Genomic DNA, 22,653 nt, shown 5'->3' with positions numbered 1-22,653 from the left:
AGCCCTAGGCTGCTCCGCAGGAATAGCATTTCCCCACTCTGTTAGACTACCTCATAGGCATAAATTAGAAAACAAAAAAAACACGGGGATTACCTATTTTTAATTACAGAGCAAGAACGCATGATCCTTCTGGCAGTCATTTCCACCTTCCTGTTTTCCTATGGACTCTACAATTGCCACCATTAAATAAGACATTTGCAATAAATTACAAATTTTCCTCTTCCATCAGTTCATCTGCTGCCCCGAAAACAGGTAATACCTCACCACAGCAGCAGCACGCACTATGAGAACTACATTCACTTATGATGAAAGAATTAAACTTAGTAAGTAAGAATAATAGAAAGATTTTAAATGTTCATAAGAAAACAAACTATACCCTTAAAACTTGTTTTCTAAAAATGAAGCGAGAATGAGAGAAGAACAATCAACAGATCACCAGATTTATCTATTTTTCTAACTTATTAGCAATAAGGAATTGCTATTTCCTTGAAATTACCTTGCAGTGCATGCTTCAAATACAGTATGCCCTGTCTAAACTCCTCCCAGTAACTTAGCTGTGGGGACTGCTACATTTGTAGAAATTTTTTTTCACTTTATTTTCTTATTTGAGTAAGCAAGTAAAAACAGAAAGAAAAGAATTGGAAAGAATATGGGGTTTTGTGTCCTCTTAAATGCAATGATGATGCCTGGATGTTTGGTAACTAGTTAAAACTGTGTAAACCATTGTAAAGCTCAGGCGTGCCATGTGAGAGGTTAAGTGTCACTCCTGAGCTAGTTCAGAAGGTGGAGGCAAAGGAGTTGCAGCTCTCTGCTGTTTTCACAAGAAAAGAGCAAAGTTCAGGAAAAGACACTGAAGAAAGCTGAGCTGGGTGGAGATCGCAGGAATGAAGGGAGGAAGGCCCACAACAGCCCCAGAGCTACAGAAGCCTTGCTCATTTGAAAAAAAAAAAAAATTACATATATTTTTACTTCACAGCCCTGTACTGTTGAACAGAAATGTCTGAAGATATGGAGTTTTAAGCATTTAAAATTAGACTAGACATTGAGATGTTATCGCCAAAGAATTACAGCAACACTGCAAGCCCCTTTTCCAGCCAAAGGAATTCCAACCTTGAGACTCACTGATTCAGTTTTAGCCAGATTTTCCTTCTGTCTGTGAGCAGCGTTTTATCAGCAGCTAACAGCCTACATCTAGGATCGTAACAGTACTTGCCAGTAAGCAGAAAAATTTGAAGGACTGCATTTCTATTCCAATTTTGCCTTGTACCTCTCCTGATTTTATCTAAGCTTTTCTTCCTGCAGCACTAATCAGTGCACTTATCTCCAATTTGTCCTTCTGTTTTCTGGGGCAAGCACTTAGCAAAACTCGCCATTCTTTCTATTCCATTTTAAACATCCTCTGGTTCTTAAAAATAAACAAATCCTGACATTGTTTCTTCTTGTAGTCTTTTGTTCACTGCATGTAACTGTATCCTGTCTTTGGATGATAACATCTTAACAAGATAGATTTGTGATTTTTGTGAAAGTGCCTTGGACATTAACACACATATATATATGTATACACATTTCCTCTCAACCAGTGTCCTACTAAGGCTTCGAAGTCTTACATGAGACCAAACCAAAGCATAGGTTTTATCCGGGCAAATGAAAGGAAAAGTATAATCTATAGGGATTTACAGTGAGAAATAGAACTGTTCCTTTTCTTTTTAAAGTGTTAACTAACAAATCCTAATATAACATAAAAGATAGTTTTCTAACTTACCTGAGGGACAAAATATTTAGAATGGAAAAAGTACCTGCAATTCAAAAAGGTTTTTTCCTAAATTTTTTCTTTAGAAATCTTTGATCATGGAGTTTAATTCTGATGGCAAATAAAGAACATCCTGAAGATTCACATCCTTCCTCTGCTTCCTCATTTCAATTTGTTAAATTTGAACAGCAAAGGATTGTCTTGAATGCCTACATTTATGGGGTCAGCTAAATGACTGAAGCACTCAGGCACACAAAAAAGGTAGAAAAGTATCTGAAGGCGACTAGTTCAAGTGGAAATGTTAATACCGAAGACATTTACCTAGTTAGGTGATATGAGTCTTTCCCTGCTGCAGCTTTGCTGTCCACATTCAATCAGGTAAACTGCGTTCATACTACAAAAGCATCCCGGAAAGAACTAATTGTTTTTAAGTGCCTTATAATTGCCACCAGCTTATTACTGCAAAGTAGAGGGTTCTTGCTAGCTCCTGCTCTTCGGTAATTGCTGTGCTACTGGACAGCTGACTCAGGCTGTAGTTGTGTGCAATATCAACTGATGGGACTCCTGTCCTTTCCATTAACCACTGATCATTTTTCCAAGTGAGACTGCTTACAGAACGGCCTTAAAAATGAATGGCTTTTTTTTTTTTAAAGCACTATGTTTTTCTTCCCTTTCAATCCATAGTGCAGCCACGCAAAGCTTTGTGCCAGTATAACTGCAGAGCAGAAATAGGGAGAGGAAAAAAAATCATAATAAAAAATTGTATTGACAAAGAAAACACTGTTGCATAAAATTTGCACCCAAAAAGGACGTGAGTACGCAGCCAACATTGTACAAGACTGAGATACTACTATTAACTTTGGTTCACTTAGCAACTGATAAAGTGAAATCTCTGTCTTTTACATAGCCATGTAAAAGCATCTGTAAGCACTAACTTTATTTAAAACTTTACGGACATGCTGGGTTATTCTTGTAATTAGGTACTTTCCAACTGACAACTTCGAAAGTGCAGATGTGCTAAAAGCCTGAAGCCCCTCCCCTTCCCTCCCCTCCCCTTCCCTTCCGCAGACACACTTTGGCAAAGCCAGACTCATGGCATGCGTCGTTTTGCAACACACCTTCCTCCTTTCCACTGCCAAGGCTTTTTCAAGCCCTGTCTGTTATCGATGTTGCTGGTATCCGACTGGATTGTTTTTGCCAACCCGTTTTTGTTTTGACCGTGCATAGCTTTCATAGCACGTATGAACACTTCCAGCACATACTGCAACACCAATACCCTCAATCTTTCATTATAACATGGTTGCAAAGACTTCTACTCTTCTTACCCAACTTCAGTTTTCCGCCTCCTGCAGTGTATTATTGCACAGAAATACATCCAACTGAGCACAAGTACTTTTCTTAACTCATATGATCCAACACTTTAATGATTCAGCCAAAAGGTAATGCTCTAGGTTCTAGAGGTTTCTTGTTAACCTTTACTGCACAAACTGTAATTTTTGAAACATAAGGAATTTTTGGATAAATGAGACAAGGAAACATTATATTTAATTTCCTTAAATTACTAATATGTTGTACTGGGAATTAAATATAATTGCTTTTATTATTTCCAGGAGAGCAGCCAAAATACGTAACTATTTTAAACCTCTCTCTGGATAACATTAAACTAGCGCTTGATATGTGTATAACAAATCTATAAGCATGAAGTATAGACTCTATAGCTTCCTGTGATTTTTGCATAATTATACTCGGACTTTTGGTTTCAAAAAAGCCTCCAAACAATACACTGTAGTCCTTTTTGCCTGTAAATCATCCACAAAATTATCTTGACTTTTGCAGCCATTTTTTATATTTGTGAATTGTAGCCTGAATCGAGGGTTAAGAAAGTTGTTGGGCGTCTTGCACTTCAAATCAGAAAGCAGAACCAAATTTCTGAACTCTGTTCCAAGCACAGACATGCTTTTATAAATAATGTAGCCAAGCTCCATCACCATTTAAAATTCAATACGTTTTGTGAGTTCAGAATCAGAAACGTTTACTCAGGTTTGTCCATTTTACCTGAGGACAAACAACCTATTCCCGACTTGAAAAATAAGACTATCGATACGGATCTGTTGTTCTCTCACTTAGCGAAACAGGCGCACCCTGGGATATTGACAGGCTGAGTCAGCACAGCCCTGGCACAGCGAGTTTCAAAGCCCAGCACCAGAGGCATAACCTTTCAATCCACGGCCTCAGAAAATCTGCTGCAACCACGCTGACCAGTCCCTTCTGACCCTGCCCTGTAGGTACAACATGGAGAGTGGCAGATCTCTAAGAACAAGACATCCGGAGACAGAAAGCAATAGAAATGGGGGGGAAGGAGAGTGTGTGAACCCCCTAACAGAAAAAATTCTCGCTGCAAGCTCTGTGACCATAGCACAAATCCAGGCTGGGCAGAGAACGGATGGAGAGTAGCCCTGAGGAGAAGGACTTGGGGATGTTGGCTGATGAGAAACTCAACATGAGCTGGCAATGTGCGCTCGCAGCCCAGAAAGCCACCTGCATCCCGGGCTGCATCCCCAGCAGCGCCACCAGCAGGGCGAGGGAGGCGATTCTGCCCCTCTGCTCCACTCTGGGGAGAGCCCCCCTGCAGTGCTGCCTCCAGCTCGGGGGCCACCAACACAAGGACATGGACCTGTTGGAGCGGGGCCAGAGGAGGCCACAAAGATGTCCCGAGGGCTGGAGCCCCTCTGCTGTGAGGACAGGCTGAGAGAGTTGGGGGTGTTCAGCCTGGAGAAGAGAAGGCTCTGGGGAGACCTTAGAGCCCCTTTCAGTGACTAAAGGGGCTGCAGGAGAGCTGGGGAGGGACTTCTGATCAGGGAGTGGAGCAATAGGACGAGGGGCAACGGTTTTAGACTGGAATAGGTGAGATTTAGATTAGATATTGGGAAGAAAATTTTCACTCTGATGGTGGTGATCCCCTGGCCCAGGTTGCCCCGAGAAGCTGTGGCTGCCCCATCCCTGGAGGTGTTCAAAGCCAGGTTGGACGGGGCTTGGAGCACCCTGGGCTGGTGGGAGGTGTCCCTGCCCAGGGCGGGGGGTGGAACTGGATGATCTTTAAAGGTCCCTTCCAACTCTAACCATTCTATGATTCTATGATTTTGAAGGCCACCTGAGATACTCTCAGGTCTGGGGCTTCCTACCTAGAGCTGATTGAGCCCAAGATGAAACGACAGAGAGAAAATGATCTTCATTGGAAAAAATTACACTTTAAAACACTTACCTGACTAGTCTGGGTTAACAGTTCACAAGGCAAGGGGAGACCCCAGAGTGTCCCTTTGATACCGATCCGATAATAAAATTAGCAGAGCTTTCTGGCGAGGGAGGCATTCCACTGACATGGTTTGCACTGCAGAATAAAATCTGCAAGTGGTATGTAATGTAATAACTGATTGGGGTTTTTAATGAATCAAAATAACGCGCTTGTTTTCATGCTGCTTCTACTATGATCAGTTACTGTCATCAGCAGCGTATCATCAAGTCATTTTCTCACCATCAGGCACTGGCGGATCTTTTAGCAAGCTGGAAAAAGCCCCTTTCTGGTTTTGTTGCAGGCAGGTATGGAAGCAAAAAGCAGTGATATAATTTAAGAACAGAATATGGATTATCTAACAGCTGCTGCTATTTAGGTATCATTTTCCTGATCACCTCCAGCATTGCCATTACCAAAAGTAGATGCTCTATCATCTTCCTTAAATTAATATGAATTTGATCTCAAATAAATGGGGAGTGTTTCAAAGGGTTTTCAGCCTCTGTTGTCAAGCCTTTTATCTGAACCATTAAAAATAAGAGGGGAAAAAAACCAAATGTGTCATTTAGTACAGGAGAATACAGAAGAAAATGATGAGTTATCAACACTTTCAGAATATGCATAGATCTAAGACTTGCCTTGCTTTATGTCAGCGATTTTAAGTAAATGGCTTTTAAAAGTGTTAGGTTATGCTAAATGAAATGAGTTAAACGAAATACAGCACTTTATTTAATTTTGATATATACCCAGAGTGATTTTAAGAGCAGTTGTATTCTGATACAAATAATATTTGCACGGGTGCATCAGACAATCCTGATTAAACAGAATTTCAGGAAAAAAAATGATGTAAAATAAAAATAAAAACTAAAACCTATTGTTAATATAATTCAAGATAAGATATTTATAGAAAGATCAAAGATCAAGTATTTTTGATCATAGGCTCATAAGATAGTACGAAGTACATCTAATCAAGAAAAAAATAGGACTATTAGTACAGGGAAGAGATGTTACAACCAAAATATATATTCTTTATGAAATTTGAAATGCTCCAAAATTCCAGACGGTGAAAGTAAAGGATTTTTGCCTACTAGCAATCCCTGACATATGCCAAATTGGTTAAAACTCAAATAACTTGACCCCAGACTTTGATGGGGTGAAAACACATTATATGAGTTTCCACAAGAACAAATAGGAATCAGAAAATTAAGTATTATTTCTAGATTGTTAGCACATTGCAGAACAAGGCTGCTCAAATTCTGCCACAGGCTGAAGTATCTTGTCTTAAACCAATAATTGGGCTTCAACTCCTCAGAAGGCTGTATCACTTCATAAATCATTCACTTTATACCTTTATCTTTTTAACATTTCTAAAGTAATTTGTAACGTTAGACATTTTTGCTATCTATATATGCTCTCTGGCTTTAAAAGTTGCTTTTTAATGTTAGACGGACTGATTTTGAATAGAAAACGGGAATGCATCACTGGAAGTAAAAGGAAGGCACTACAATGGTAACTCCATTCTTTTTGAGACAATCCTCAGAGTTTGCACTTTTTATCCTGTATGGTCTGACTGACATTTTTTTGAGGAAAAAATGCAGAAAGAATCAGAAAAGAAAAAAAAAAATCTACACTTGCATGTCCAATTTCACACATCAGCAATCCCACGTGCATTTGAAATGTTGAGTTTCCTAACATGTAAGTTTAATTTTCTATTGCTGGGCAATTTATTTTTAGTCTATTCCCGTGCTTTAGAGAATTGTGTTGCTCCTTTTCAGCTGATTAGAGTTATTCCTAAGTGGCTCTTCGCAAGCATGAAAATCAGAGTGAAAGGGATCAAGTGCATGTCAGCTGAGGAGCCGAGACAGTAAAATATTATGAATTAAAAGTTACTTATTCAGAGATAAAGATGCAGGCAGGCTTATATCCTTTAAGACCTCTAGACCTAGGCTTGCATTTTCTTTCTTCTGAACTATCTTTTCATGGTTTTGCTTTCTGCTTTTGTCAAAAGCTGGATAAATTATGAAATTATTATCATGGAATACTTTATTTTACTCTTTCTTGAAACCAAACTGAAAACAAAGGAAAAGCACCGTAATTTGAGAGAGAGCAGCTGACCAGCAACATTAGTTTGTAGACTCAGTCTTCCAAAGCATTTCTTATGAATTATAAGAAATTATAGCAAGAAACTTCTATTGAATCTTGGTCAGAAGACCAAGACTGAAAGAATGCCAGGTCTTCCAAGACACCCTTGCTCAGAGAGAACACACATTACCGGGCTGTGTGGGAAGCACAGGGCTCCATCCTATAGCCAGCTTGCAGACAAAATCAGCTCTCAAGTTACCTCTGCTTCCAAATTAGCATTATTATGGAGCGATGATTCATTCAGAAGCCTTTTCCCAAACTGCTGTTTATCATTGCTGAGAACACAAATGCTTCGCTCAGCAAAGCTAAAGTGTAGAAATTTGCTGAGGTTCATTCTTTAAATTTCCATGACTTGAGACAAAAAGTGGAGTTGATTTACATCCTCAGCTACAGAGAGTTGTCAGAATTAGTTGAATATTACTGCACTGAGCTCCTACGTCAGCTGGGTTTTGTGGACGGGCTTGCCAGCACCTCACATCTAACTCTTTGTATTGACTTTCTTGTTCCAGTATAGAGTATTTTTCCCACTGTTTGATGGAAGAGAATGCAGTTTATGCAAAAATATGGTATGTAGCATATTCCTGATCTTTTTAAGGCATGAAACAGAACACAGTATCTTTGTGGATGATCACTGTCCTGAGTTTTGTCATCTCTTTGCACTTTTCTTAATTACAAATTTGTACATGGGAAACATATTTTGCGGCAGAAAATCACTTATCAAAAGATGACTCTTTTCAGAATCATGTGAGCCATGTAGTTTGTTGTGCAAAACACAGAAGCAAGGCAGAAGAGTATTTCAGAGGTCAGAGCTTCGGATAGTATCCTTCAAGGCAGAGGGACCTATTGAGTAGCGTTTGACCTGTCAGTTCGAGCTCTGGGTACGAGGGTTTAACAACAGAACAACGTTCCTCAAACAGGCATGGACAAGCTTCAACGAACACAGCTGGTTGACTGCGTGTCCCATATTTAGGCCCCTGTTTGGGATTACAAAGATATAACATTAATCTCTTGAGCGTTCTATCCATTTTCAGTGGCTGCATTTGTATCCACATCATACCACTTTTTACGATGAGATGCCTACTTACACGTGAGGCAATCCTGCACTGTCTATTTTTTTTTAATTTGGTTTATATTCTCTGTGCCATATTAAGTCCGGCTGTTGCCTGCACTGTTGAATCAGAACACATTCCCAAGCTATCAGACTTCTTGGCTCTTTACACAACTGACACAAGTGTTTGTGATTAACTTTCCTAACAAAAATGTCTTTCTCTTCTTATATATAAAAATATTTTTGCACTGCCTCCATTTAGTCCTTCCAGCTGCAGTAACATTTTGTCCTTAACTGCTGCTGTTCACGCCAGCAGTTTAACTTGCACGACAAGTTTGTCACAGATACACCAGCACCTTCTGTTCAGGGTGAAATCAAGTGGATGGAGCGGTTATCAAAACTTATTATCAAAAACCTCGAGGTGCTCATAATGTAAGATAGCATCTCTTATTTGCCGGCTCTTCTGTCTTGTTGAAAACCTCTTCCTTCCAGGGGTTTTCAAAATTATTTAGTTTACTGAATTCTTCAGAGTTCTAATAATCTCTAAAATGTTTCCATGTATTCTTACAGTTCTCTTTCTAGCTAAATAACTACCAAGACCTGATCCTAACAAAACAGGAACAAGGCGTGTAAAAACGCTTTTGTTAATTTGGATCATTTGTAAAAGGTGGGTAACTAACGAAAGAGGCTGGATGAAAAGATTTTTTGTTTTCTGGGTTTTTTTCTTCCAGTGCTGACCTTTACATGCATAATTATATGTGACTAGGGAGTGCTTTGAAAGCTGTTTATATTCTGTCTATCTATTATGTCCAAACAGCAAATTTGGTGAACCAAAACTCCTGTCCTTCTTCTAGAAGGACCAGAGCTACAATTCACTAATTCCAGTTTTACATGAGCTCAGGAACTAATACCTGGATGCAAACTGAGCAAAGCCTCATCAGAGACTTTAAACATGTCTTAAACTGTCCATCTATGTAAATGTAGCCCCTGATTGCCAAAATCAGGTGACCCTGAACTTACAGAAAGAAGGGTGATGGCTGTCTCCAAGTGCTCCAAGTCCAGTGGAGCGAACTGAGGCACAGGTCTTTTCCACAGCAAGTCCCCCATCGGAGTCATTGGATGCACACGCAAGCTGTGGTCTGCCTGGATGTCAGGTTGAGATGGGTGCATAATTTTTCCCTTTTCGATTCAGGAAAGAAATCCATATATGTGAACACATGCTCTGTCATCTCTGGGCTTGATGATTTGTGGATGGGGACTTCCAGACTCAACATATTAAATTTCTGTTCCATGCAAAAGAATGCTAAAATTTAATTTTTCAGTCTGTCTAGCAAAGTATTAATTTTATTAACACAACTTTGACTTGTTTAGTAACTTCTGAAATCTAGAGGGGATGCTGGATAAGGAATGCTGCTATTTCTGCTTACACGTCTGTGTACGATGACATCGGTAAAAAGAAAGGAGCAAGGGAACTATACTATACAGGATAATCTGTCCTTGTATTTTCAAGCTCCTGGAAACTCCGGAGTAAGCCATAACGTTGAAGTCCAGACATGTTGGAAGAGAAATCCCGGTTTCGGTGCGAGGTGGTGTCTGCTCCGAGCACGAGTGACACTAGAGGTCAGCATGGGCGCAGCGACATCGGCACTGCAGCCTGAGCCGGGAACGGGCTTTGCAAGTGCTGCCGACTCTGCTGCAGCCCACAGACTGAGCAGACCTCAGAGTTTGCAAATTGGAATTCTTTCATGGAACAACTGCTAATGAGCGTTCAAGCCACATGCCCGGATTAGATCTAGTCTGAAATAAACTCCCAGGAATCTACTCATAATGCATACCCCAACGGCACAGGATAGGAAAATGCACGGAGGATGCTACTGAATGAAAAGTCACTCCAAAGACAATATTAAAGATGAGCACGGAACTCAAGGAAAGGTGCACTGAGGAGGCCAAGAGTTGAAAGGCAGCAAGAATTACTAAAAGACATGCCAAGTCTGCCTTCATTTCAGTATCATTTGTCAAATCTAAGAGTTCTTCAGGCACGTTAGGGAGGAAGGAATAACAACCGGTAAAGACAGAATGCCGTTAAAGATAACTTCTAGCTTGAAAACAAAATGAATACTTCACCTCAGTTATGAACAATCAGATAACCTGTATCTCTGAATTCTGAAGGACAGAGAGTATAAAATCACAATTCTAACAGAAAGCATTTTTGTAGTAAATCTCTCCAGTCAGAGTAATACCCTCTGATGGAAGAAAAGCAAAGGGAAATACCTGAACTTAAGCAGGAGAAAGAAAACTCTGTCTTCCATTGGTGGGGCAGCTGATTTTATGGACGACAGATTCTTCTGTACTTCATTTCCCATTGCAAGGTATTAGGTCGCAATTCTTACTATTTCAAGAAGGATAATGACTTTCAAGGGGAGAATAAACTGGTAAAAGGAAAAGCCTTGCTGTTTTTTGTAGGTAGAAAAATGAAACAAAGCTTTGTCACATCGTGTTTTCTCAGTGGATGCAACCTGCTGCTGCCAGAGATCCAAGATGACCGGTGATTCTCTGCAGCACCAACAGCACTTAGCTAATAAATCCTGTTAAGATGTCTACTAACCCAAGATAGTGCTGCACATTTGCATAAATTTCAGTTAACTTGTATTTTATATGAATCAAGTCTCTCCAGCACAGCACTTTCTTCAACCTACCCAGGACACGTTAGCAAAAAAACACAGCATATTTTCACATATTTAGGAATACAAAGACAGTTAAGAATGGAATTGGTTTATTACTGAATAACATAGGAATATTGTCAACGCAGAATGAAATATGTAACATTTCTGTGTTTGTACAGGGAAAACCCAAGATGTTGCATCGATCTCACCTGAAGGAATACTTTCATTCTAAGAATGATTCTGGAGAATGTTAAAACCTGGCTACTAAGGCGATGCTTTTTAAAATGAGATGGTACAATGGTTTTGTGTCTAAGAATTTTTTAAAAGCAGGCAGAAGAACTTAGCAGAATACTGATAATGATTTTCTTTGTCGTTGTTCTTTTTTCATTAGATCTCAAAATGTCAAGGAAACTTCTTAAGACTGAAAGGCAGCGGGTCCTGTGCCAGCGCTATTAAAGGGCAAATGAGACAACCTGGATAATTAAAAGCCTATAAGCCTGGCATCAATCCTAGCAAAATAATGGAATAATTCCTACAAGTCTCAATTAATGAAGGATTAAAGAAGGGATATAGAATTAATGCCCGTCAACATGATTTTTTTTCGGAAAACAGAAGTTGCCAAGCTAGCATGATACCTTTGAAGAGATTGCAGGAACCAGGTGCTGTTCTGAACTGCCTATTCCAGAGAACAGTCGGGATGGCAATGAAGTTCCCTGAAAATTGAACTTGTCTTAGAAGTGAGATTATACATCAGCATGACATGAAACACCTGCCCGCCAGTTTTACTGGGCATGTAGTGTTTAATTGTGGTTTGTTTTTTCCAAGAACTATTCCTCTTTCTTTCATTCATGGCGTGCAAATGACAAGCTACTATTAAACACAATTATTCAAACTTAATAGCAAAGGGAAGCTCTTTGAAGAAATGTTCTTAAATCTCATTTATAGGAAACAACTGTTACTGTGGTGCTGGTCTGAAAAAGGCTGAGTTTGAGATTCATTTCCTACATATTAAGATGATCTACTTTCTAAATCATTATCATAAGAAGTTCTGCTGCTTTGCAAAGTCCGTGATGCAAATTCTTGCAGCTCGCACAAGTTTGCGATGTTTCTCAGCTGATGTTCTTTCAGCGATCCCAGCAGACCTAATTTAATTTCTAATCATTTCACCATGCTTAACACATTTTTCTAAATTACTTTTGCATTTGTACTCAGAGGGAGTACTGGCTGATTTTTGCTTATAAAGCTCTCCTCTTTCATTTCCACTGTTTCCCGTGCAAAGGGAATGAAGCTCACTGCATAGAGCAATTCAGTGATCAGCTGCTTTCACTCCATAGCATTTTTCTATAACAATATGGCACATACAGTGGATTTCATGTATTTCATACTCACAGCTCCAACCTCTATTGCATTACGCAGAGTACCTCGTTTGTGCCTTCTGGGGGCAGGGCATTTTTCAAGACAGGCCAGCAAAATATGTGAGTGCACAAGTTCAAAGGTATAGAAAATGTGCCCATTTTGCACTTATTTAACGATATTTTTGTCTTTTGTAGAGTAGAAGAATGGTATATTTGAAGTCTTTAAGTTAACATTATTATTCACACTATACTATAACCAAATAGGAAAATAATCAGAAAGACAATAGTATTTAATAGGCAAAATTACAGTAAATGCTCTGGTGTTTTGCCAGACACATAACATAAGTTTTCATAATTTCATGTCAGACAAATTGTAAGATGTTTCTGTTTATATTCTTTTAACATTTCCAGCTTTCGTAATCCTTTTGCTATTCTTGTAACAATTTTTTTCTTAATTTTTGTTTTCCTTTGAACGATCAAAGAGATTTTTGCTCGAAAACAATCTTGTCGTGTATTAAAGCAATCGTGTCAGATACTGAATTTACTTCCTGCAGTATTCCTTGAAAAGATCTTTAAGGACTTGTGACAAACAGGTTTAGTTACCTTCTCTTTAACACCACTAAAGAAGAGGCAAAACTCCTTTTGTATTTTAGAACTTCACTTAATGCCCCTCCCCAGAATTTTCTTCATATTTGGAGACAAATGCACAACTCAAATTTAATGCAGAGTTGCCATGACAGACTCAAGAAAGGTGTTTGTGGTGACTGACTTACATAGACTACGAAGTCTTTCAGTCAAGTGCCCACAAGGTTTTACTGGAGGATCTTCAGGACAGTTCACACATGGCTCTTGACCAGCTCATGTTGCACACTGACCAAATGTATTCGTCTTCCATAGTGTTTCCCAAGAAATGAAATCACACTTGTTATCCTCTTTGTACATCTAGTATTTGAGAACTGCACTGCTCCTAGGTTTGCCAATTCCACCCTCAATCTTCCTCTGGTTTAATACTCCTCCTTCTTTAAATTCCGATTTGTTCTTAAGCCTTTTGAAGAGCTACACAACTATGCCCTCTCTGTTCTCAGAGCCTAAATCCATTCTCTCCAAATATTAGATCTGTTTTTCCCTCCTCCTCTTTTTCTCTCTCAAAAGGGAAATAGAAAAGGAAATATAACCTTTTCACACAGTGTTTAGGTATCTAGAGCAGTGTCCCTGATGCCACATTCCCTCATTCGGTTAAAGTTTTCATATTACAAAAGCTAACTTTTTGCCTCCTCTTCTGCTCATCCCTTAAACTCTGTTTAATCTTACCACAGCTTCCATTATAACCAACAAAATTAAAATATTTATCAAATATTATAACTATTTCTAAATCCTGACTACTCTGGCACTATTATCTTGTCCAGTGCGTTCTATTCCATTCTATCATGTCTATGCAGTGGGTATATATAAAAAAAAGAAAAGTATACCTGTGCAGTTTATAAAGACATACATAAAAGAATAATGTTTGTGAATCAATGACACGATGCATAAATTAGCGTATTGTCTGTGCAATGCCAAAAGTTCTTAATCAATACATCAGAGATCCAAAACACATCAATAGTTAATTTAAAACTGCATACACTCCTGGAGAACAGTAATTATGTTCTCAGAGCTCATTTATAATGAGCTTTTAATTAGAGAGGATGTCCTCATATCTTAATTCTTAAAAGCAGAGAAATTATGAGATGGTTGGTAGTTCTTAAAATAACGTGCTTCAACATACATTTCTTTTTCTTTTATTATACCAGAAGTATAAAGACTCCTTGCCTAAAGTCACTTGTGTTTTACTTACTTATGGCAGCACAAGTGTATGAGGAAGGAGGATTCTATTTCCTATGTCATCAGTAAGGATGTATATGGGACATCCCACGGATGGATACCTCCTCTAAAATTTAGTAAAAGGTCAACAGAGAGAACTTTATTGCTATGAACAAGAGCTAAATACATTTTATGACCACCTCAGATTGGGAGATGACTGACCAGTTTTCTTCCATTATTTAATTGTTTAATTAGCCATTTTCCCACACTGTAAGAAAATAAACCACACCATAATGCTTTACAAAATGTCTGCATACAGATCTGTGTAAAAGCTCTCGCAGTACCTCACAGCATAGTCCCTCATGAGAAAGACCATTTGCTTGGACAGCATCCAGTAAAATCTGATCAATAAACCCATCTCTAATTTTTAATTCCGCAGCTCAGCTTTATTTAATTCTCCTGTTTCCAGTATTGCACAAACGTCCTGCTGTGTAACACATTACCGTCTAGGCTGCCCACCTGCTCAGACAGACAGACGGCATTTGTCATTGTTAGGATTCAACAGGAACTTGATCGGATTACCTGGCTTGCTTTCATTTGGTTTACACTGAACTTCTTCAACGCATTCTGCAGGAAACCATCCAATATGTCCCCGGGTGCTGCCTTCCCAGAATCCACCTTCACCAATGCTTAAAACTAAATACAGAGAGACATAGGAAGCATTAGACTTTCTCTTCTCATGTAAATACCAAGATTAGTTACATAACACATTCAGTAAAAATCGAATATCATGTTGGTAAAAGCAAACATTGTACAATAACTCAAATGCTGGTCCCCCCAAAATGGGAACAGAGTAACCTTTAAATGCGACCCGCCTTGCTCAGTCTTTGGAACCTCTTCCCAAATTTATTTCTGTCACAAGTTTCTTTGGCCCTCACATAATTCTTTCCATTTTCAGTTTTCTCATTGCTGCTTTTATCAAGCATAAAAGTATGGTCATACTAAGTCTAAAAAAATGTGTCTTGCCTGTTCAAATTAAGCTGAAGTGCTGAACCCACTGCAAAACTGAACCCAAATTGAAATCGGGTTTTAATAATACATATTTTGATATCTCATATGTTTTCTACTTCCTAAGGAAACATGCTATTTTATTTAGTGGGTAGCTCCTGAGATTTGTAATGTAGGTCGAGTAATATGATTTAATGGTTTGAGTACACAGCAAACACTTGAATATCCCATAGGTGCACTACACAATATAGATGCCTTCTGAAACATTTCAATGACTTTTCTCAGTAGAAGATAACAACAATGGGGAAGAGAATGATTTACCAATAGGAGAAAAAGCTTTATCCTGTAGTTCAAATTATCTTGCTATTAATCTCAGGACTCAACAAGGACTGTGACAAAAGACTGCAGAACAACGTTTTTACGAGTAAACAAGTGGAGATGAATTACAATAATGAAAGGATTCTAAATACTTTCTAAGTATTATGTTTAAATTAATTTTATAGAAGTTCATACAAATCACAGTACGTTTAATATGTATTAAAAGACCACGAATGTACTATTAAAAATATACTGTACATTAACATTGAGCCAAAGATGCCATCACAGATTAACAAAAACACGGTTAGCTCTTCTAAATCAGTTGATTGGGAATGTGGCTCCGTCATACAACACAGGTCCTCAGAGTCCCTCCGTGCAAATCACAATGGTGGGTGGAGAGGGCCCTGAGCTACCAAAAATAAGCCCGTGGAAGTCGAAGCAGCACAGCTCCATTAGCTGTGTACTAGCTAAGCCAGCCAAGCTAACCGGCCCTGCTGAAAATCAAGGCTAATTAGCCCAAAGCACATCTCCTTGCTAACGTATGCATATGGTTTTCGAGACCTAGGATAATATCTCTGCAGGGTATTTCAGTGTGGCAGGGATATTAACTTGCTCAGAGCTACTCTGATGATCTCCAACACAAGCACTCTTTGCGCTGTTAAACCATCCCTTATCAGGCTTTAAAATCATAGTCCCTGAGCCTGACTGCAATCGAATTCTGTACAGTGGAACTGCCATGGCTCAATGGCATTGAATTTGGGCTTGAGTTGCTCTGTAAGATGAAAATCAAATCAATGATAGGCAAAAAAAAAAAAAAATCTTTGTCATTCTAAAGATGTGGTAAGAAATCTGTAAAACACAAGGATCTGTAAAACTGCTCTTGAAATTAAATGTTTACCTTATTTTTCATTAATGCAATCCTAAACTATTTGTGGTATTACTTATGGATCATGGATATCTATTAACAGAGATTTTACAGAAAAACGTTTTTAAATGTGTTAATTTTAAAATTTTATTAATAAAATAAATAATACATAAGTAGAAATAGTATAAATATAATTTTGGGGCATAATTAATGAAAAAAATATGTTGATAAATTCCAGTTGTTCTGGAAATGTTTAAAACCTGTGCACATTTACACAAAGTCAACCTGAAGATTCAACGTTACGTAGAACAGAAGCCTACTCATTCATCCAGTATGTACTGGGTATTCATTAGCTACCAATGTATTTTTAACAATATAACCTCTGTTCACATAAGAAGAGAGTGCATTTGTTATAAGGAGATAAGGAAGCAGGAAAACTTAATTAATAACATATACAGATATTATAATTATTGTAGGATCCTACTGCACATTGATTTAACTTCAAATAATACACGTGAGTGTAGGACTCCAGCTGAAACAAATTTCGCAATGTGAGACACTGAAAGATTCCTCTTGCAAGAAATTAGGTTTTTCTCAGAAAAGTTTTCAGCACTGAATCTCAGTCCTGATTTCACTCCACAAACTGGCCAGATAGGGAGAACAAAAACTACTGAGAGATTGAGAAAGAATTCCCTAATTTGGTATTTTATTAATCTGTCAGATCTGCCATTTTGACACTCCGAATTACAAGGATATTTCCATCTCCAAAAAGCATTTGCACTGCAAGAAGGAAGTTGAGTACTTCACACCCATAATTTCATGTGTTTATGGTAGTAGCAGCTGATAAGACATCCAAATCAAGATGGGAGAAGAAATCCACCTTGTAAATCTATCTGTGAGTGCAAGGAAAAAAGTGATTACTACAGAGCAAAAGCAGTCCCACTTCAGATCAATGTTGCATTAATTATTAAATATGAGCAATTACTAATAGCAAGAGCAAAGCAAAAATACGTGTAGTCCTGCCTGAAGATATAACATCTACGGAAAAGAGATAGAAGGGGAAATGAGGCAGTGCCAGAATGCAGCCAGCCCTCACAATTCTGGTTCAAGCCTGTCCAGAGATTACATCTACAAACAAAACAACAGTACCTTTGGACTTAATATCGAGCATAAACATCATTACGGGTGCCAAGAAGGGAAGAAAAAGCCTGATGGAACTGCAAGAGACACAGAGATAGAATCACAGAATGGTTTGGGTTGGAAGGGACCTTAAAGATCTTCCAAGTTCCACGCCCCTGCCCTGGGCAGGGACACCTCCCACCAGCCCAGGGTGCTCCAAGCCCCATCCAACCTGGCGTTGAACACCTCCAGGGATGGGGCAGTCACAGGTCCTCTGGGCAACCTGGACCAGTGCCTCACCACCCTCATAGTCAAGAATTTCTTCCTAATACCTAATCTAAATCTCCTCTCTGATGAGACAAGAGGCAAAGGGGGAGCAGCCAGGGATACGGCTGACGTGCAGAGAGAGAGCCAAATTGTTGGTGAGATGGAGGATGAGCACATATGGCATAATACTCAAAATGTAGAAGTTGAGATCTAGATGGTTCTGCACTACCAAAAAACTTGAAATAATCTTTTAAATATATCTCAGGTGGTGCCACTAATAAGAAATTCTGCAGCAGGAGCCAAAGCCATAATAATACAAATCTATAAAAACGAGCAACACTTTATGTATTCCAACGTGGATATCTGGGAACTTAAAGGATAAATCAAAAAATACAATTTATCTTTTATATCCATGAATGCTTTTTCAGAAAGAGGCCTTAATTTCTGTCTTTTCCCTCTCACAATAGTGCTTGAGAGACACGTTGTAATAGATAATTTAGTACCAGCAAGAGATTTTCTAATCAACATTTTCCCTTCTGAAGGACATAACAATGGTAAATCAAAGGATAACTTTCCCAAAATTAATAATTAAGCTTTATCATTTCAAGTATTTCTTCCTTTTGCATTTAGTAAAAACAAAAGATGTGGTTGCTATGGCAGGAGCAGGCCAGAGTCTCTTTACACACAACATGAAATACAAAAAGAATCTGACGTTGTACGAGTAAAATTAAGGTTCTAGTAACATCATGAGTCCTGGTATGTCTTTTGCACAACAAAAGTATAGTTTATAACAAGAATTATGTTCAATTATATGAACAAAACTGCAAATCAAAATTGGACCAAACAACTGAATACCAGGAAAACACGTATAGGCAGGTGCCAATCTAGATCTTGTATTTTAACGTCTCTAAAGTATTATGCTTAATATTAGCCAGATTCTGCTTAGCCAAAGTCCAGAGAACAACACAAGAAAATTACATATAGTGCCAATCGAGCATAGGATGTTTTTTCTCTTGCAACTTCTGCAAGTTTATTGAATATGTCTATATTTTAATTAATACTAATGTAACATACTCATCTCAATCAGCTTAATTACTCAATATACTATTAAAAATCCCTTTAATCAAAACACAAAGAAGTTTTATTCTTCCACATTACAGCTTCCTTCATTATGCCACAATCAAGAAATAGAGTATAGTTTTCCATCAAATGATGGTGCATACTGTTTCTAAATTCTGTGTGATATTGACGTTTCAAGGAGTGAATTATTCCAGGTATCCTGATTTGCAATAATGTCAATGCAATTTACGGCCAAATTCAGGCCATTGTCTTTATAGCTGCTACAGGATATATCTGAAATGGCTTCGTAATATCAACAACCAATTTTTGGTCCTTGTATAATCTGCATTCTTCTTTCCTGGGGAAAGAAACAATTATAGGGATTGGGAATGACAGATCATCTTCTGGAAAAAGAAGAACATTTCTATAACCAGGAGAAAAAATTAAAATTAACAGAATGGCAACAACGGACAAAGTAAAGTTGAAAATCCATTGGAAAATCTACCAGCTGAACTAGCCTATGCTGATGTAAGAACTAACAGAGCTAAAAGCAAAAGTTGTATCTGCTAATCAAGAGTGCCTGAAGATCTCGATGCTGCGAGTGAGATGTAGAATTATATAAGCTGAAAGCTCTCTAGACCACAGAGTAGAATGCAGAAAATTTCAGCATTTCATTCTTAACCTGAAAGGGCTGGTGAAAGAGTCCCTTCCATTCAAACTGCAGCACGAGTATGTTATTTACCTTGATTCCATTGTTCTGTTATTGATAACAAATGCCTTTTACCTAATGAAATGCAAAGGGGTTTCACCTGAATTTTAGCTAAGCACACTGCAAATCTGAACTCTGGGTTTGTGTCTTGGTGTAACAATCTTCTGGATTTGCTTTTCTAATATAAAGTAGATTTTTGATTTCCAGCGGATAGAGACCTGACTTCTTTCTCTCAGAAATACTTAATATTATAATTTAGGCTTTTCTCTTGTAGAAATACCTGTTGTCTGATGTAACTTTCCAGAATTATTTGCCTTTTGGAAGGAGAGCTTCCAAATGACAGATATTCTATGCAACAATACCTGTTTCAACTATAAAAACAATTTTGCTTAAAACAGACCCTAAAATGGTTACAACTTCAAAACGTATGTTCCTAATCTTGAGTTGTAAGGGCAAGTTACTTCCTAAGTATATATATCGATGTAAACAAAAATTCAATGCTTGATCTGTTTTTGCACACAACCAGGTAAATCAATAACAATATTAAGAGCCAAGTACTGCGCAGAGTGACAGCTCTCTGCATCTGAAGCACAACTTGACTCAGACTTAACACACAACATAAATAAAGGTCAGCACAAGTCACAACCTCATCTTGCTCTCTCTTAAAGAGAGATATTTTTCTTAAAATTTGTTTTATAGTTTAAATTTTACTCTATTTCTTTATTTACCCCTACTTGCTCCGGATAGATACTCCTCCTGTGATTAATGTGGTTAACGATGAACAGGATCTGTCTGCTGTGCCTTATGGGCAGACCATTTTTGGCTTTCAAACACTTAATCAAGAGAGAGTGACGGAACTTGAGATCAGTACAACAGGACTGGAAAGGAAGTCATCGTCTATCGCCCTGATGACAACCACATTAAGGCCTCCAGCATGCAAACAAGTGACTGTGCCCCAGCTGCCACGTAGAAAATGTTCTTGTGCAGTCCACGTACAATCTGGAAGGAAAGCCTTCTGTATCTGCAGTTAACGATTTTGTATAATTGACCTGAGCGGTCAGATTCGACTGCAGCTCCACAGACATTTCCTTGAGTGGAGAAGCAAATTCAGCAGTTCTTTCCCTTCTTGGGCTGCAGGACCTCACAGAGAAACCAAATTAGGGAAATAAAACGGACAGAAAATATTCATTTCTTAAACTTGCAGTTAACTTCCAGTTTTGCCTCCACAACAAAAGTGTGATCCAACTGTGGCTTCAAGGAGTTTACCTCTCCGTAATCCAAATGACTGTGCTGGCTTAGCTGAAAAGCTACCTTACCTACCCGTAATTCAGTATTCATCCTCTGACTTCTCCTAGCAGTCTAACTGCCATACCCTGAGCACACTGCACATCTCCTGGTTGTGTTCCATCACAACATCTGCAAGCAGATGGTAAGACTAAGGAGCCTTAGCTTCAAGTTTGGGATGCACGACACAACACCCAAACCACCCAACCACTGTGACCACAATCCTGATAAAAAGCAGGTTTTTATGGGAAACATAACAGGAACAAAGGAAACAAACAGTGCAAACAAGCAATGTTCAGGAAAAGGACCTTGGGATAAGAAGATGACGGTGACTATTAACAGAGCAACCACTCACTACGTCAAAATCTACAAATACAATAATCTGCACATAATCCTCTAAATCTAAGGAAATAGGGCTCAACTGAAATAGAACTGAATGAGCTGCATTGTTCAAGATTTGGCCCTGTATTATTTTTTTCATCCTTTTTCAGCCTTTGCCAACAACTTTCTATGACAATCATCTTTTTCCTGTTATTTGGGGATGTGAAGGAAAGAGACACGGTGTAAGAAACAGATCTTCTGCACTGATTTGAATTTTGGACAGAAATCCAAATCTAGATTAGGAAAAACCTATCCATTTGTAACATTGCTCCCCACCTCTGTTGAGGAAGGTGTGGACAGAGTCAAGTTTGCTCTTCTCCACAGCGATGGCCAAACTAGAGGTCAGAGGAATGCAGAGTAGAGAGCATTAATCTGAGAAGAGGTCCCAAAGCAGCTCAGATCTGGAGCCTACACTGCTGAGTTGGACTATACTAGTGTGTTCATATGCCACTCATAGCTCCTCTCGGTCTTCTGGTACTCCCTGTCTCCTGAATACTTGGGGCCAGTTACTGACTGTCGAAGGAAGGCTGGCTTTAAATAGTCAAGAACTAAGACGACGGGGATTTGTGGATGGTCTTACGTCCTAATCACTTTCTCGCAGCCTTGACAGCAAAGCGAGCGAGAGCAAGACCATGTCTTTGTCACAACACTTTGATATATCAGTTGGAATCACAACTCTCTTCTGCACTTCAGATACAACCAACCTGAAGAAATCAGTTATGTTATCATCTGTGATGAGTCATAATTATTTATGTTAGGAATTGAAATCAAACCGATCAAGTCAGGAGACAGTAAGGAAGCAAAACAGACCAATGAATCTGGGTAAGATTAATATTCCACTTCACATTAATTTCATCCTTCATATAAAAGAATAGCAAAACAATGCTTAGGCAAACCTCTTAGGTTAAATTTTGCTGCCATACCTATTCACACAAGGTACAAAATGCTCTTGAAGAAACAAAATAGCATTTCTGAGGCTCTTCCCTTTCCAGTATTTTATTTACTAATCTAACAAGTGCAAAAGCCCGGGAGACCAACTTTCCTTCTGCCCACAAGCACTGACTGTTGGCAATATCTTCAAGCACAGCAGGGGTTTAATAATCTTTCTTTTTCAAAATGACTTACAAGTAGATTTTCACAAGAAATGAAAATGTTAGCAATATATTTGGATTGCCCTACTGGCTGAGATCGCACTGAAATAAAAGTAGTGTTGCAAGGGTCAATATTTCTAATCCTGAGAACTACTGACTTTCTGCCCAGAACAGATGCTTGACTCACTACTACTGAATTACTACCGTTTCTCTGACCCCAGAGAATGTAGCTGAGAACAGACCTTGGTTGTGGTAAACTCTACTCAGATGTGCAGACTGTGCCTGCACAGGAGGCATCTCAGAAGGTTCATGAAAAAGTCTGTTGGAGCATATTTGAGATACTGAAATAACTCCCCACTTTTCTAGATACTAGGCATTAGAAAATGTGCTTAATCACAGTAAGAGTGCAATGTGCGCTCACGGCCCAGAAAGCTATCTGCATCCCGGGCTGCATCCCCTGCAGCATGGCCAGCAGGGCGAGGGAGGGGATTCTGCCCCTCTGCTC

The 22,653-nt window shown here is 38.7% G+C and overlaps 1 protein-coding gene across 1 annotated transcript in view; it reads right to left on the bottom strand.

The window, feature by feature from the left end:
- Positions 1 to 22,653, bottom strand: part of SHANK2 (SH3 and multiple ankyrin repeat domains 2) — a 315,102-nt gene that overhangs the window by 192,158 nt on the left and 100,291 nt on the right. The window contains exon 12 of the mRNA XM_009886245.1: positions 14,630 to 14,743. Coding sequence (XP_009884547.1) covers positions 14,630 to 14,743 — 114 coding nt within the window. The remainder of the gene's footprint in view (positions 1 to 14,629; positions 14,744 to 22,653) is intronic.

Source organism: Charadrius vociferus, unplaced genomic scaffold (genome assembly GCF_000708025.1).
Source record: "Charadrius vociferus isolate BGI_N301 unplaced genomic scaffold, ASM70802v2 scaffold115, whole genome shotgun sequence".
Lineage (NCBI taxonomy): Eukaryota > Metazoa > Chordata > Aves > Charadriiformes > Charadriidae > Charadrius > Charadrius vociferus.
Note: the sequence above shows the minus strand (reverse complement) of the source record. Positions and strands in the feature narration are given on the sequence as shown.